The following is a 17,877-nucleotide window of genomic DNA, read 5'->3' on the forward strand; positions in this document are numbered from 1 at the left end:
TTATTCAGCTCAGCCCTGTGATCTGATGTTCCAGACAAGTCTCTGTTTGTTTACTGGGTATAAAAAAGTGAAGTGAAAAAAAATTGCATTACAAGCAAACTCCATTCGGTTCCTCCCTGGTACACTAAAAAGCACATGTGAAACTTGTTTCCTCTGCCTTACATTAGCAGCCACAGAGGCTGATTCACACCATACACACGGCTTACTCTACAGCAGTGTCTGATTGATCTGATCTATCTGATCCCTGTGCTGCCCACACGGAGCCTTTCCATCATACATGTTAACCATTAAGATAATGTTTTGTCGAGTATCGTGTGTGTACACAGGACCTCGTCCTGCGTTGTAATATACGTCATATTGATTTTAATATATGTCTGGATAAAACAGGCAAATGCCTGAATCAATCAAAATCAATGCCGAGAAGATGACGCCGTCGACGCAGTGTCAAAACTCCTCCCCTTTCCTATTTAAACCAGCCACTAGACAACCTAGCCACCACAACTATTGTCTTCCCTGTCCGGCGTCTGGTCCAATCGGAGCAGACATGGCCCCGTTTGAGGAGGTGCTGGGCTGGGTGCGGCTGGCTCTGAGCTGCTCTTCTCCCTGGGAGATCAAGGCCTTCCTGGAGGCCCTGGTGGAGCTCCAGGTGATTTCCAGGCACTATAGCAGCGACCTGAGGTCCAGCCTGACCCCTGGATCAAGCCGTCGCCAGAGCGGAGCAGCGCTGGAGTGGAGCCAGCCTGGAGAGGAGGGCCATCTCGACCCCCTGCGGAGCAGGCTGGAACCAAATAGGAAGCTGAGCGTCGGTTCATACCTGCCACAACAGCAGGACCTGGAGAGAGGCACAGACAGGGCGGAAGGAGTGATGGAGAATGACAACTGGAGGACTGGGGTGAAGGAGCAAAGCCAGGACCAGGGAAGGATGGAGGAGACGTGGATGGAAGAGCAGAATGGGACTGAGGAGATGGAGGAGGTTATTCGGAGGATAGCTCTTCCTCTGTGGCAGAACTGGGAGAGAGGCCAGGGGGTCTTACTGGCCTGGGTGACCTCTGACACCCCTACTGACAGGCTCACTGTCTCTATGACCACAAACAAAGTTACACACAACCACAAGGAGGAGGAATATCAAGAGGTTAGAGAGACAGGAACACCTTTCACCCGTAAGTCAGTCTCTCTTTTCTCTCCCATTTTTGGATTCCAATCAAGTTGTAGAAGCATATCAATGATCATTAATACAAGTAGGATGCACCAGAGCAGTCCCAACAAAGGGTCTGAGTATGTATGTAGGGGATATTTCAGTCTTTTATTAACAGAACACTGTCACTGTGGAGTATTGTGGGCTCTGTAAAGTCCTTGTTGCAGCAACGGCCTCCCTGTCTATCTAACATAAAGGGTATTTGTGGGGTGATTTCAGGTAATGTGGGACACTTTTTTGGTAGAGCTCCAGTAGACTTACAAAAAACTGTTAACTCAACCCAGTGGTGTTTCTGTAAATGGTTGAAGGGCTTAGGAACATTTTCATGTTGGAATGAAATTGGAATACACAGTATTTTAGGAGCTACACACTTTCAAACATAACATGACCCCCTCTCTCACTCAGGCAGCATTTTCAGGTAATGTGGGACAGCTTGTGTGGTAAAGTGGGACCGTCATTGTCTGTCAGTAGACTGCTAATATGAATAATAATGAGTTTATATACAACAATGCTAGGTGCAAGGGTGTGGCAAAATTCATTTGTATTTACATTCAAGATCAGCTCTGGTGAATGGATGTTGGTTTTGCACGTATTAAATCATCAAAATGCATAACTGTCCCACTTTACCTGACGTCCTACTTTACATAATGTCCCACATTACCTAAACTCACCTTTAGGGCGATGGGTGTGTGTCAATACAACACCAGCCACTTTGTTGTAGCAAGGTGAGCTGGTTAATAAGACACTGCTCTGGTGGGTACTTTCCAGATCTGACTAAAACCTTGATCATCGACCACGCGAAGTGCGGGTTTGAGTTTATGTTATCGGTCGTTTTCTGATCTTAATCACATCATACTGAAAAGAATCCCCCCAAGATGATTTTGCAACTGTCCGTTTGAAAAACGTTTTGTTTGTTAATTAATCAGTTTTTTCTTTGGTCTGACCTGGAAAAAACATTTAGAGCAAGTCTTAAAGTTAACCAGAGCTATACCAGCAGCTATACATCACATTGCCAGTCACAACAAGTTGTTGCTTTCTGGAAATAATTCCCACTATAATTAGGCTACATATATTGTGCAAACTATACACATCTGCGTATTTAGAGAAAACTATTAGATCACCTTTTTAAATGTGAAAGTGAAATTAACTGGTATTGGTAACCCCCAAATATTTTGAAGGACCACAAACACCCTCTTCGCATGATCTCATTCAGACCGAAAGTAAAGTTTGTGCTGTTGATACTAGCTAGTTCTCAGACTACTTTTGATTGGATGCCGGGTGATACAACACCGGCGCGCACTTTCACACACACAGGCATTTAAACTAAAGCCGTCAAATGAGGATAGACACCTGCTGATACAAAAAGGTGATTATTTATTCAGCTTCCCCTCTTCTGTTTAATGATGCACTTGGTAATCGGTGATACTGTTAGGTGAGTGTGGATGAAGAATTGTAAAGAAACCAATTGTATAAATTCGGTGGATTGTGTTTGACTTTTGTTCAGCATTTAGTTGATGCATTTTTTGCACATTCATGTACTCTCATTATTGTGACAAGCCAAGTGTTCCGGTTGAAATGTAGACTGGCAGGGTACTTTCCTGGTCTGACCTGAAATGAACCTAGAACTAGTCTACCAGCTCATCTTGCCAGTCTTGTTGCTTATAAAGGCTACATATATTGTATGTATTCATGTGTGTGTGCATATATGTTTATTTAATGTGTTATATGTATTGTGTGTGCTATGTGTGACATATGAAAAAAGAAAAAGAAACATCGTTTCGGTAACTCCCGAATCGTTTGAGCGACCATACCTTAGATGCCCACACCCTTCTCATTGTCTCCTTGTTTCAGACTGAAAGTAAAATTTGGTGCTGTGATGCATGTTGGTGCTTATACTGTTGGCATAGGCTACGCGTGTTTGAGCTTCTGGATGCCGGAGTACGCTTTCATCACAGGCATAAAATATTATAAACTACAGGGGACAAATGAGGATGGAGACTCCCTACAATCCCATGGGTGATTTTTCTTTTTTATTCGCTTCCCCTCTGCAGTAATATTAATAATTACATTTGCAATCGGCTTTAATATCCTTTTGGATGCGCATGGATGATTATACAATAGGCCTAGTAATGGATGGCAGTTGAGGTTTGTTTATGATTTATTCGGTGCATTTCTTTACGTACAAGGTATAAGCCCGGAAAAATGTTAGAAAAAATTATTAATTTGTAACTAGTATGCTCACTAGTCTTTCTTGAAGTCTTATGTAGCCTACATGCAGGAATGGAATTTCAGCATGGAATATAATAACTGCTATAATCTCTATATCTGACTTTCACATTTTATTCATTTATCAAACATTTCACTGTAAGGAGGACAGTGAACGTACACTTTAACCTTACGTTGTATCCTACCTTTAAGTTAAATGCATCAATTTATCAAAGACAAGCAGGGTAAATGAAGCAGTTCAAAAGGAAGCATATGGCATGGCAGCTAACTTGTGAGTCCATCCTTGGTACCAATACAACTTCCCTATTATCATCCAACTTCTTAAAGCTGCTATTCTACAATCAAATTGGAAGGATTTTGCAATACATATATACAAGCTATTGTCTTGAAATATATCCTTTTTTTGTAAGCTCTATTGACCTAATGCATTCTAATGTGAGCTGGTTAGTTACTCCAAGAGGAACAACATTTCAGTGAAAAACTATTTACCAATACACTTCAATGGTTTATTTAAGTGATTACACAGTTAATTCACTTAAAGTGATTTTTGCATGAGCATGATGCTAATGTGATATTTGTCTGAAGCATTGAGGATAATTGATTGTCATCATATGGTGTGTTTCTGGGTATGATTATCTTGTCTTGTGTAGGTTTGCTGCTCTGGTTGGTACTCATAACTGTGCTGTGAAGGATTGATGGGTTTTGCCACTTTTTACTTTCAATGTGTCTGGAAAGGGAGAGAAAGTGTGTGTGTGCTGCATCATGTGGGGGCATTCCAAATTAAAGTGATTAAGATTTTTTTTATTATTATTATATATATGTATATATATATTTTGTTATTTATATTTTTTTATTGTATTTTTTTATGTATTTATATTTTTTTATTGAGGTGGAAGGCAGGCTTTCTTCCCAGCCTGCTTTAATGATATAACAGCAATGAGGCTTTAATTTAAAAAATCCCTAAACATTAGTAGTACATGGTGAAACTATACAAAGGCATTAGCCATGATGTGATTGGAAAATAAGCAAAGGTTAAAACCATACGTTGAATGAATCATGGCCGGGCATGTAAGTACTATGAGTGTATTGTTTGTGTTTTAGTGCATTCCAGTTAATGATCTAATCTTCTCGGTTACAGATTACAGGATGCAGGAAATAACTGAGGACCTTCCTCCATCTCTCTTGTTAGACTATGGGGAGCCATTTTTGAAAGGTAGAAGATCAAAAGTCTGGAGATTTTTTTATTTTTATGAATGTTTCACGTGCACCAATACACCCAAATTCCCCACGTTTGGGTAGACAATTGGCTGGAATTTTTGTTTCCTTGTTGCAGAGACCATGTGTAGCTGTGGAATTGCCAGTTGATATGTTATTGTTGTCATTTCTCATTCTCACTGCCAGACCTGGACACCTTTGACATCTATTCACTTCTTGACAGCAATGGTGACTTCACTGGTCAGTAGTAACCGCTCCCCCTCCCCACAAACACACACGGAGCGCATCCGTCTGTTAGGATCCCTTGTCCGGCCTCTTTAAAACCTAATCCGTCCCCTCCCACACCTGTTCCCCATCCAGACTCCTTCCTGGACCTCTTGGAGTACCAGGGCGATGGTGAGGAAGGTTTTCTGCACGTGTGCATTATGTGTCTCCACACACTAAGATTAAGATGACTGGATACTTATACTGTATGTTCAAAATGTGCACAATGTGTGTTGTCTGGTCATGCATCTACAGAGATGCTATGCACATGCTGCTTGGTTGACTGTCTCACTTCCTCTTTGCAATGTGCAGGTGATGGGAACTTGGCAACCGCCGAACCCCCACCCGATGGATCAGAGAAGAAACAGAAACAGAGGAGAAGAAGAAGAAGGGGTAGGATTTCATTCGAACCATGCAGAGCTGTCCGAGCAAGGCTTGGCTGCTGAGTCTCCCCGCGTGGTCTCCTGTCATTCCAAATCCTCACCTTAGTATAACATAGAGATTCCTGCCATCTTGTTTTTTTCCCCAATCCAGTCACATCACAGGTTTTTGAATATCTCTGGCCAACTGCAGAGACACTTATGTTTGTGTTGTTGTCTGTGAACCAGGCCAAGGCTCTGAAGACAGTCTAGAGATGACAGTAGACTCACTCCCAAAATGTAGGAGAAGAGAAGGTGATTTCACTTCTTCTGTATTTGCTGATTTGATGACAGTATAGTGAAGTATGATGTCCTCTGTACTGGTGATATGGGATGTTGTTTGACAACAGTGTTTGTACCACCCTGGCAGGTCCTGGCGTGGAGGCCAAGAAGAAGCCAAGGAGAAGGAAGACACAGGAACACACACTTGCCAGGGGTAATGTAGCCCTGTAATGTAACATGTATACACTCCTCTCTTCTACACACAGACCTGTCCTCTACCAGATCCACCCAGTCGGATCATTGTTCTAATCACATTCTAAGATTGTTGGAAACATGTTCTCAGAATATTCTAATCATGTTCCCAGATAGCTTTAACCATGTTCTTAGCATGTTCGGATCGTGTTCTGAGATTGTTCGAAACATGTTCTGAGGATTTATTCGCCATGAAAGTTTGCACAGACAAGGAGTTTGCTTTGGCAGGAAAGGGGAATACAATAAACATATAGGAATCTTAAATTTAAATATGTGGTCTAACTATAGTAAGGGTACATAAACTAGCCATACTACTTCTTCGCTCGCCTCAGGGTCCTCAAGATGTGCAGGTCCTCGAGGGAAGGCAGATTGCAGCCAATCACTTTTTCCGCAGTGCGGATGATACGCTGCAGCCTGCTCTTGTCCTTGGCAGTGGCAGCAGCGTACCAGATGGTGATGGAGGAGATGAGGATGGACTCAATGATGGCTGTGTAAAAGTGCACCATCATTGTCTTTGGCAGGTTGAATTTCTACAGCTGCCGTAGGAAGTACATCCTCTGTTGTGCTTTCTTGGTGAGGGTGCTGATGTTCAGTTCCCACTTGCGGTCCTGGGAGAGGATAATGACCGGAAGTGGAAGGACTCCACAGTGTTGACTGGGGAGTCGCAGAGGGTGATGGGGGTGAGTGGGGCTGTGTTCTTCCTAAAGTCCACAACCATCTCTACTGTCTTGAGAGCATTGAGCTCTAGGTTGTTCTGGCTGCACCAGGTCACCGGGTTGTCCGCTTCCCACTTATAATCAGACTCGTCTCCACCAGAGATGAGCCCAATAAGGGTGGTGTCGTCCGCAAACTTCAGGAGTTTGACGGACGGATGACTGGAGGTGCAGCTGTTAGTGTACAGGGAGAAGAGCAGAGGGGACAGGATGCAGCCGTGAGGAGATCCGGTGCTGATGGCTTTGGAGTCAGAGACTTGTGTTCCCAGCTTAACGCACTTCTTCCTGTCAGACAGGAAGTCTGTGATCCACCTGCAGGTAGAATCAGGCATGTTCAGCTGGGAGAGCTTGTCCTGAAGCAGGGCGGGGATGATGGTGTTGAAGGCAGAGCTGAAGTCCACAAACAGGATCCTGGCGTAGGATGCTGGGGAGTCCAGGTGCTGTAGGATGAAGTGTAGGGCCATGTTAACTGCATCGTCCACAGACCTGCTGGCTCTGTAGGCAAACTGCAGGGGGTCCAGTAGAGGGTCTGTGATGGATTTAAGGTGTGCCAGCACCAGGCGCTCAAAAGACTTCATTACCACAGAGGTCAGGGCGACGGGTCTGTAGTCATTAAGTCCTGTTGGCCTTGGCTTTTTGGGCACAGGGATGATGGTGGAAGACTTGAGACAGGCCGGCACATGGCATGTCTCCAGGGAGGTGTTAAAGATGTAGGTAAACACCGGAGACAGCTGGTTAGCGCAATTCTTGAAAACAGGGCGAACCTAGCAACAGAGGCAATCATCGTCGGACGACCCTGTACAGGGACATTCCCCCGAGGCAAGTAGGGTGAAGTGCCTTGCCCAAGGACACAACGTCATTTTGCACGGCCGGCAATCGAACCAGCAACCTGTTCTCACAATGTTCTAAATTTTACTCTAATAGAGTGTGTTTCTCTGCAGAGAGTGCTGGTAAGGACCCTCTCCCAGCTGGAGTCATGGATCTTCCTACCTCTCCTCACACGGTTCTTCAGTTCAGTCCATCCGTCCATCCTTCTACCCACTCCCCCATCCAGCTGGTTCCCCTCCTTGGGTCCCCTATGTTGGGTCACTCTCCTCCCCTCCTCAGCTTCCTACTCTCCACATCCACCACCACACCCACATACATACTGGGTGAGTGTTAGAGTGTGTGTGTTCTTACAAGAAAGTTCTTATTTTTTCCTTTTCCCCCCAGGATTTATAAGAGTAAACACCTTCAAAACAGACATATAAAGAAATAAGTATTTGACTGCTCTTCTTTTTGTAGTCCCTGCTCCCTCACAAGTGACCCCGCCCCAAGTCGTCCCTCTCTCCCCACGTAAGTGGTGAAAGCTGTCACCTCAGACGTGCGTTGGTGCTCGTGTGTGCATACCTTGTGTGTGTGCGTGCATATGTGACTCACACAGCTCTGCCTCCCTCCTGTGTAGATGATGGTGCAGTAGCTCCAGACCACATGGGATCGTCACCTCGAGGCTCCCTTTCAGACTGCACAAGCAAAGCCTTGAGTCCCGCCTCTGCCTCCCCCCTGTCCCCCAACACAGGTGAGATCGACTGTCTCCCCCTGTCCCCCAATTCAAGTGAGATAGTGTCACTCACTCCCTACTAGCAGATGGCCTCTGTGTTTTAGGTGTGTCTCAACGCAAGGGAAGTCCATCCCCTCCATCCTCTGCTGGGTTGTCTGGTAAGATGCATGAGATCTCAAAGCTCTATTATATGCATGTTGACTCGAGTCAGTATTATTAGCATATGTATCTGTGTCAATATTGTAATCTGTTTATGTGCTTGTGTGTGTGTGTTTCCCAGAGTGTGTGAAGGACTACCTACAGCAAGCCAAAGCTCACATGAGGGAAACCTGTCAGGTAAAATTGCTTAAGTGGATACCGTCTTATCCTTGTCATCCTCCTCTCCTACCTCAGATTGATTGACAGGAGCAAGGAGTCATGGAGACTGAGTTTTAAAACACAGCTTCTCTCTGGCCAACAGGAGATGGAGGCGGGCCTTCGTCTGGACTCCCATTATGTGGACTTGCAATTGGTCCCGAAGCAGATCCTGAGTAATGGCAGCAAATCCCCAGACAAGGACCTGGTTGTCATGAGAAATGTGGAGCAGAACCTTGGCTGGCAGGGGAGTACTCAGGTCAGAAAACTACAAACTACTATAAATCAAATCAATTCCAACTTAATATGTTGGAACATGAGTCATTTTGGTCAGAGAATAAATAAATTGCACCTTTACAGTTGTATGCTTTAATATGTATCTGTAGATATTCCCGAACACAGAGGAATCCAAAGCCAAGCGTTATGTTGTGTTGCTAGGCAACTCTGGCATGGGTAAGAGCACCTTCATCAAGAAGCTCAGCCTGGATTGGTCCAACGGATCCTTGCCTCAGTTTGACTTCATGTTTGTATTGGACGGGAAGGCTCTGGCGCTGACAGAGCAGACCTACAGCCTGCAGTCCCTCCTCTTCCGCCTGTCCTCCTCCGCCCCTCACTGCCAGGCCCCTGAGGCTGTCTTCACTCGGGTCCTCTCTTCGCCGAAGCGCGTGCTGCTGGTCTTTGATGGCTTCGACAGGTCCAGGGACTACGAGGGTCTGCTGCTGTCGCGAGCTGAGGACTTCCAGGGCAGGAGCAGGGTGCAGAGCTACAGCGTGAGGCAGCTGTACTCAGGGCTGCTCCAGAGGAGGCTGCTGGCCGGCTGCTCCCTGCTCCTCTGTGTCCGGGACCGTGGGGTGGGCAGCCAGCTGCTGCGTCGGGCCGACTGCCTCCTGGAGCTCTGTGGCTTCTCCTCCTCTGACACCCAGGCCTACCTGGACCTGTACTTCCCTGAACCAGGCCCACGGGCCAGCGCTGTGGAGCAGCTGCAGAACCACAGGTACCTCCTCAGCCTCTGCTGGAACCCAGGGCTCTGCAGGGCCGTGTGTCTGGTTTTGGAACACCATTGTGCGTCAGAACCACTACCTTCCTCCCTCACGGAGCTGTGGAGCAGAGTGCTCCGGATGAGGCTGAGGAGCAAACACACACAGGATAGCAAGCCAGCAAAACCAGGAACTCTCACTCACCCAGTCACCCATAGCAACAAAGACATACATACCCCCAGACAGACTACCAGGAACACTCGCAGAAACACACGCTCTCACACCCAAATCCAAACCCTGATGGAGGAAAAAGAAGTCGGGAATGGCTCCGGAGAAGAGGAAGAAGAGAGGAAGGAGAGAAAAATGGAGGGGGAGCTTCTGTCTCAAATGAGCTCATCAGCCTGGGAGGGGCTTAAAGGTCACTCCTCCGTCCTCTCTCTGGATCATACCGTCTCTGACAGACTCTGGAGGCTTGGACTAAGATGTGGACTAGTCCACTCTCACTCTCTGAGGGCGAGTGAAGGAGAAAAGGGAGAGAGACTGAGAGGTCTAGGGCCAGGAGGGGATGAGCAAGGAGAGGAGGGGAACAGAGGGAGAAGAGGCACGGATGGCATCACCAATGACCACATCCTGTCCTGGTCCCACTCTTTCCTGCGCAGCTTCCTGGGCGGGGTTCACCTGACCCTCTCCAGGGCAGTGTCCGACCGCAGCTTACTGTCTCAGATAGTCCCCTCACAGCCAAGGGGGCGGAGACGGACACAGGGGGAGGGGCTAGACTTGGCACAACGGTTTGCCATCGGTCTGCTGTTCCAAAACAAGGAGGAATTGCAGGACCTGCTTGCTGTGGATACAGGGGTCATGGATGTCGTGCTTGCCAAAAGGAACTCTATGAAAGCACACCTGGAGGGACTTAACCATGGTGACCTGAGCCCCACCCACCTCCTGGAAGTATGTCACTACGTGCATGAGACTGGGGATGCACGGCTGGCCAGACACCTGGTGAGGAACCTCCCTGAGGTCCTGTCCTTCTACAAGGTTCCGCTGCACCCTCCCGACGCCTACGTAGTGTGGAACCTGCTGAAGAACCACGGTACTCAAAGGAGAGGGTTTTGTCTGGGGCTGGAGGACACAGGAATCAGGGTCTGTGGACTCCGAGCTCTGGTGGGCCTCCGTAACGTCAGTTCCTACAGGTTGGAACCAGTCCCACTCTTATCTCTGTCTGATCTCTATGCTCAGCCGCTCCGCTTCACTAAAGCCCACCACATCCTGTCTGTACCAGGTTATTCCGAGAAACGTTATCGCTTGACTTGTGACCAGCTAACGTTGGTGATCGTTGTGTATGTATCCAACTGAATGTTTTTGGCAGGGCCTGCATCGCTGATACCACAGCTCTGTGGGAGGAGCTGGAGAACAATGGGGAGAAGGAGCTTTTAGTAGAGGCTGTGACCAAACTTGTCATCAACCCTTTCAGAGCTGGGCAGGTGTGCCACATTGACCATCTGGCCCAACTGGTCCACATACACACACATGGGAGACTACCTGGGAGGTATGAGGAATCGAGGTGGAAGGTCTCTTTTTATCTCTCTACCTCCCTGTCTTTCTTCCTCTCTCTCTCTGTCTCTAACCCTGCCTTTCTGTCAAATGTACACCATTACACTCAAGCACAATGGGCATTAAGCTACTGGCTTATCAATTCTATTATATTACCTGTAAATAATTACAAGATTGTTTTTTTTTTTACATTTGAAATGTTATATTATCAGCAGCTAATAAATAATCAGTAGGTATTCAATACCTAAATCTCAGAAAAAGGCCTTTTTGGCATTAATACCCATGCTTTGTTCTGTTATTGGTATTTGGTTACAGCCAATCAGTGTCCGTCTTGGCGGAGGGAATACCAGCCGTCAGAGACCTCTACAAGCTGGAGTATGAGTGAGTATTTATGTCCCAGTGGCAACCACAGGCCTCTACTTTGGAAAAAGAAAAGGTTCCTTTGGAATTCAGTTGAGCAACTGCTAAGTCTTAAATATTTAACATAGTTGAGAGTAGCACCCACAGTAACGGTTGTTATTGTTCAAATTCAACTATTTCGGATAGTTAGGGTGGAGCCTGGTGATAGTCTCATCAAATTGATGAGTGCAATGGCATTTTTTGACATAGTTACAATATCTATGTTCCTTTAAACGGTAAAAAGTAAGTTCCTTTGTTATAGACAGTCAAATGTAAGGAACTGAGGTTTTGTGGAGGCTTTGTTTAATCTTATGTAATTGTATAATCGAAATAAATTGTATTGAAACCACATCCCTTGACTATTCAGATCTACACAGTGCCACTCGAATTCTTCCATTACATGAGACACCTGCCCAGCTCGGAAAGGGTTGATGACAAGTTTGGTCACAGCCTCTTCTAAAAGCTCCTCCTCCCCATTGTTCTCCAGCTCCTCCCGCAGAGCTGTGGTTTCAGCAAATCGATGAGACTATGAGGATGTACATACTAGACGTGCCAGTTACTGTAGCTTGTCTAAGTCCTCATGTGTCCCTGGGTTGTGTGTTTGTAGCCTGGGTCCTGTGTACGGCCCCCTGGCCCTCCCCAAGCTCCTGGAGGTCCTGCCTGCTCTCCACAGTCTGCAGCACCTGGAGTGAGTTCCCCTCCCAGCACAACGCACCTCACCAGCAGCCCACAGACAGAGGCTGTGCGGATATTTGCATGGGCCACTCAGTTGACCTTTCATCCTGTTTCCTCTTTCCCCATCCCCTCTCCTCTCTTCGATCCTCCTCTCCTCGCTCTGTTTTCGCTCTTCTCTCTTCTCATCCCCTGCCCTCTGCTCCCCTCTTCAGTCTCGAGAACAGTAAGATGGGGGACTCGGGAGCAGAAGACTTGGCTAAGATCATTACATCCTTATCTTCCTTACAGATACTCAAGTAAGAACAAGCATCCCGGTTCTTGTTACAGGAAGTTGTGACCGTAGTGTGCGTGCCGAATGTCACGCACTGTATGGATCTGTGCCACTGAGCTTTTCTGCCACTGACTGTCTCTCTTTCTGTGACAGTCTCTCTCAGAACTGTATAGGAGACCAGGGAGCAGAGAGACTGGCAGCCTCCTTGTGCACACTGCCCTCCCTGCACTGTCTCAGGTGAATCACACACACACACACACATACTCACACACACACACATACTCTCACACACACACACACACACACACACATACTCACACACACACACACACACGCACACACGCACACATACTCACATGGGGTGTGGGGTGGTTTGAGCAGAACCGGAACACATTCACGTACAACAATGTCTAGATCATACAGGGAATGGTGAGCACTTCTGTAGGCTGATAGAGGCCAAAGGATAATAATCAGACTGGTTCTAGCTGACAGGAAGGCGACAGTAACTCAATAACCACAAATTAAACATAAAATAAATATATTTAACATGATATAATATACATAACAGTGGTATACAGTGTTGCTGAACACACAACAAACCTTAAAGTGGATGAACTATAGGAGCAGCCAATCATACCGGGTTGCATTCTCCTCTTGAACCAGTCTAACCACTTTCCTCTGTTATTTACGTATGTGTCTGCTAAACTATTGTCGGAGGATATGTTGGTTTAGAGTTATGGAGCATTTGTAAGCAGGTGTAGGGGCATACTGTCAGGTGTGAGTGTAAGATTGTACTTCTTTTTTTTTTGTATTTTTGCACCATCAAGGTATTTTGGTCTTTATGAATTAAGAAATAAAATGACAATCAGTAATCAAAAGTACGAAGGAGTCACATGCACCATAGCGCACCTGTGGAATGTTGCATTGTTTGGATAAGAGTCAGAATGCCCACACTGAAAAAACTGGCTAAGCTAAAATAACACATCAAAGAACTGAAATGTGGCCACTAAAAGTGGATATAGCTCAGTGGTTGAGCATGTGACTGCAAACCAACCCCTGTGATGTACGCTGCTTGGATAAAGGTTCTGCTAAAATAACACAGTATTATTCTTGTCATCTAAAGCGTATCCACAAACACGGGCGTCCACTCACACACGGCATACAAATGTGCAGATTTACAATATGACACTAATGCTCCCCCGTAACCCCTCCCCCCCCCCCCCCGGTCTGTGGGGTAGCCTGTACCATAACGCGATCTCTGACGGTGGGGCACAGAGTCTGGCTGCAGTCCTTCATCAGATGGCCTCCCTCACAGACCTGGAGTAAGTCTGTTACAATGACAGTGTACAACGTTCAATAACCCCTAACATAATAATGACGGCGTATGTTGCATGATAACATGGTTCTGTACTAACATCCCTACGGTTGCCAGTGGTAACATGTTTGCCTTTAGTAACAAGGTCCTAACATTGTCTAAAGTAACGTGGTCCTAATGTTGACTATAGTAACATGGCATTAACCCTTCCTGCAGTGTGAAGTATAACAAGTTCACTGACGTGGGAGCGCAGCACTTGGCCTGCAGCCTGAGGAAGTGTCCTTGGATTAAGAGTCTGGGGTAGGCCAGTTCACCCTTTCACCCCACACTCCCACTCCCAAAGTTATGAAAGTACCTCAGTTGACCTCTCCTCTGCCCTCCCCTCTCTTCTATTCTCCCCTCTTCTCATCTCTTCTTTCGTCTTCTCTCCTCCCTTTAGTATGTGGAACGAATATATTCCATACCGGGAGTTTGAACGTCTGCAAGAGCAAGACTCCAGGATCCATTCACTCTAGAACTGCTGATCAGGGTGGAACTTTCCCAACAGGGCTGGGATGGTCACTTTAATCGATTTTGAGTGAAATTGGGACGAGTTTGAGTGAAGTTGTTTTGCATATATGTGTGTGTTTGTGTGTGTTTATCTGTTTGTATTGGTTTCGCCAATATGCTAAAAGGTTATATAAAGGAGATACTGTATACTTAAAGGGGAAGTGATTTGCTCACGTAAGTAACCTAGCCTGCTAGTTTTGGCTCCCCTGCTTTTATAAACAAAACATTTTCCTCATTGATTTTACTATTTCATGTTTCCGTATAAAGTATAAAAGGTGTGGTAATGAATTACTTTATTTTCAAAGGTCATCAGATATCAGCTCTGTACAGGTCACGTGTGTCACATTTGATCAGACACAGGCTATTTTTAAGCGATGTGTTTACTGCTCGATTTGTAGAAAAGATTACACTACATCCTTTACAATGTTTTGGTTCTCTTTTCTATAAAGTATTTTTACATTTTCATATCAGCTGCACTTTGCAGAGTTTGCTTAGAAGGGCCTTTATGACTCATGTTCTCTACAGATAGGTGGAACACCTTTAAGAAAGACAATGAAACTGGATGCACTAAATTGAGTTTTCTGAATCTGAGATTCTAACTAATGATTGCAAGCTGCTTGCTAAATGATGCACTTACTAATACAGACTTTGCACTGATGCCATGTGTTGTTTTACATGGTGTTTCATACATTAAGTAATTAATTTTGTTTTCATACTATTGGTATATAAAAAATAACTACATTTACTGTTGAGTCAATGGGGGTCTTTCACAGTTGGCGTGCCATATCGCTACTGCCCATCCCTGTTCCTGGAGAGCTACCATCCTTTAGGCTTTCACTTCAGTCCCGGTCCCTGATTCAAACAGTTTAAATCATTGGTGCAGTAGATTAGAGATGGAGTGAAAACAAACATAATTGTTGCTGTCCAGGAACAGGGTGTGGCAGCTTTAAGCAATGGGGTACAGCTCCAGGTACTGGTCAACACTACACAAGACACAGTTACACTGTCATCTAGTGGCCCATATGAGTCAGTGTAGTACAATCCTTGTCACAATAATAAACGAAAAGACAGTCACTTAGCCTATAAGGCTTCTATGACTGAATACTTTTTACCAAAGTACCATCATTTGCAAGAGAGACCATCAAATACTGAGTTCACATGTTCATTCACACATTGTTTATTAAATATGCATTGTAAAATCAACTTTGTTATATGAACATAGATCATAGTAACACATGTGCAAGTCCTGTTTCATTTGGAGTGATGGGGATGGGGGGGGGGGGGGGGGGGGGGTGGCAAGCTCTACTGAATACATGGTGATGTGAACCCTGACCTCTGACACCTTAAGCTCGGAATCTATTCACATTTCACTTCACTCCATGCTTTACTTGAGAAGAAATACAAAAGTAAACTCAACAGCATATTTCACACATTCTGATTCAGACTGAAACACTGCACAGTATCATCAATTCTTGACAAGGTTTGGAACTTGTGTTTTCCCCCAAAATGTCTTCACAGGGCACCAGATTCCCTCATTTGCTTTGGGAAATATCTTCCCAACACTCAATCGTTTATTTTGTGATCTGTGCCTTCACTCCCCCCCCCTCCCCCCCTTCACACACTTCAAACAAGCTGGATTGGTGAATTAAGTCTGATTCTTTACATTCCTTTATCAACCGTTACAGCATAAACATTTTTGTGAAAAACAGGACCTAGACAAGGAGGTCTATTGATTTGGAATATCAGTACAGGATTACTGATACCCAAGACAGGTTAAACCAAACTTGAAATAGACATTCTGAGAATTTTTTTAAATTGAATCCATGTGCCCCGAACAGCTGGCTACTTGACGTGAATCTTCTTTCACATTCATGCTGCAGAACAGAACATTGTACCACTTGATCAATGGTATATAGACAACCACATAACTTTTTGAGGTCAGAAATCTGGCAGGTATATTGTGTTTAACTATCCCATCTGAAGCTTCGACCAGCAGGGGGAGCTCTGGGGGAGGTTGGCCACAAATCTGGGTTCAGTTTGGCCACAGAGGCAGGAAGCCAGGGAAATAATATGGCCTGGAGTCGGTGGTTGCGGACACCCTGTGGCTCATGGGTCTGAACCGGTTATACTTCTGCAATCAGGCAGAGATGGGGTGTATACATCATTCCAGTCAACCAGCATTGGTTCAGAACAATAAAGATAGCAGCCTTAGCACATGGTGGATCCGTTGAAAGAAAGTGTATCATTATGTCACAACTAAAGCAACAACTAAAGCAACCAATAACCAAAACCATGCTTTTCAGTATAACATGGTTATGCAAAAAAAATAATAACAATGGATAGTCTAGCTTGATACATGGTATCGTCCATCACAGATGGCTTAATCCTTGTGGTCGGTATTGCTTTAGTTTGGGGACAATTTGACAGCTCTGTTGATGTCCCACCGGATGGCGGAGTAGCTGTTCATTGGTGCATCTACCTTCACTTGAGTCGGGACAACCTGTGAAGATAGATGTATGGAAACATGCTAATATTAAGTATGGAAACATGCTAATATTAAATATAAAGTACAGTTCATACAGTATATGATTACAGACAATACAGGTGACTATCATTGTAGGGGAACAACAATCCACTGCTGCTGCAAAAAAAAGAAGTCAATTTGTGTTGATCACATTCGCATTCTACTTACTTTTTCACACCGCAATCTTTGCTGTTCAAAGGCAAAAATAATGTCCCATTTGATTCAGTCGTATCCATCATCAAAGATCGATGTCGGTCTAGTTCGTGCCTGATGTACACGAGATGCCACGTTGTCCCCTCCTGTAGGTTACTCCAGGTATCCCTCGAATACATCCAGTTCCGTGTCCGTGTCATATGGGACAGATGTTGGGTCGGATAGCACACCCAGATCCACCAACGCCTGGTCCATATCCTCAGGCAGGAACACTATCCCCACATTCAGTACGATGTACTCCATCAAAAAGGCATAGTAGAGAATCAATACGTTCACAAAAAACAGGCCAAGATAAAACATATAGGGAAGTTCGTTGAAAAGCGATTCCACGGAATCTAGTTGAGCATAAATTGAGAGTGTCATAGAAATTGAAAACAAAGATTTAGGTCACAAGTTATTTAAGCAGGCAGGGTAAACTTCAAGGCGTTTAGAAAAAGCAGACGTCCCCAATTGTGAGCAGAGAGTCATATATGGTGCGTGATTGCGGAATCCATTTCGGATAAGACTAGGTACTCCAGTATCTTGCAGGCTGAACGCAGCCCCCTTTTTCTCAGTAGTTGTCCAGTTTGAGCCAGCTTTGAAATGGTTCTGTGAGCTCGTTAACAAGCAATATTCACAGGTAAAACGCTGTAGTTGATAGCAAGTTAAAACTCTCTCGTCATTATGCATAAATAAATAAAGTACTGTTTAAGCCACGTCTTCTTGTCATTTGTTGAGTTTGAAATCCTGACAGCCCTTTTGTGCTAGCTAAAACCATGTAGCATGATTAAATTACAAACAACCCAATAAACGCCATGTCGTCCGCATTGAAGATGTGCTTTTCGTGTTCAGCTAATATATATTATTCATAATACTTAGCTGATCAAAGCATTTATCATTGTTTTCAGTATTTCCTTAGACAGTGTTATTTTCGCAAACTGCATCAAAACAGTCCGACACGGCACTAAAGACTACCATTCTGATTGGTTCACAAAATGCAAACTATTTTCTGAATGGTCAAATG

The 17,877-nt window shown here is 45.1% G+C and overlaps 2 protein-coding genes across 2 annotated transcripts; one reads left to right on the top strand and one right to left on the bottom strand.

Moving 5' to 3' along the window:
- The first annotated feature begins 544 nt into the window (after positions 1 to 544).
- Positions 545 to 15,302, top strand: ciita (class II, major histocompatibility complex, transactivator). The gene is made up of 22 exons (XM_084676907.1): positions 545 to 1,160; positions 4,560 to 4,634; positions 4,823 to 4,876; positions 4,997 to 5,032; positions 5,213 to 5,293; positions 5,509 to 5,574; positions 5,690 to 5,755; positions 7,448 to 7,657; positions 7,791 to 7,841; positions 7,951 to 8,064; positions 8,151 to 8,204; positions 8,327 to 8,382; positions 8,507 to 8,659; positions 8,787 to 10,567; positions 10,744 to 10,923; positions 11,244 to 11,309; positions 11,935 to 12,015; positions 12,215 to 12,298; positions 12,427 to 12,510; positions 13,512 to 13,595; positions 13,805 to 13,888; positions 14,028 to 15,302. The coding sequence occupies exons 1-22, from the start codon at positions 545 to 547 to the stop codon at positions 14,101 to 14,103; spliced, it is 4,152 nt and encodes a 1,383-aa protein (XP_084533033.1). The 3' UTR covers positions 14,104 to 15,302.
- Positions 15,291 to 17,845, bottom strand: dexi (Dexi homolog (mouse)). The gene is made up of 2 exons (XM_084676913.1): positions 16,830 to 17,845; positions 15,291 to 16,637 (listed from the first exon to the last, which is right to left on the bottom strand). Exon 1 carries the CDS (start codon positions 17,235 to 17,237, stop codon positions 16,968 to 16,970), a length of 270 nt encoding a protein of 89 aa, XP_084533039.1. The 5' UTR covers positions 17,238 to 17,845; the 3' UTR covers positions 15,291 to 16,637; positions 16,830 to 16,967.
- Positions 17,846 to 17,877: the final 32 nt, after the last annotated feature.

Source organism: Hypomesus nipponensis, chromosome 17 (assembly GCF_054491055.1).
Source record: "Hypomesus nipponensis isolate SF chromosome 17, ASM5449105v1, whole genome shotgun sequence".
Lineage (NCBI taxonomy): Eukaryota > Metazoa > Chordata > Actinopteri > Osmeriformes > Osmeridae > Hypomesus > Hypomesus nipponensis.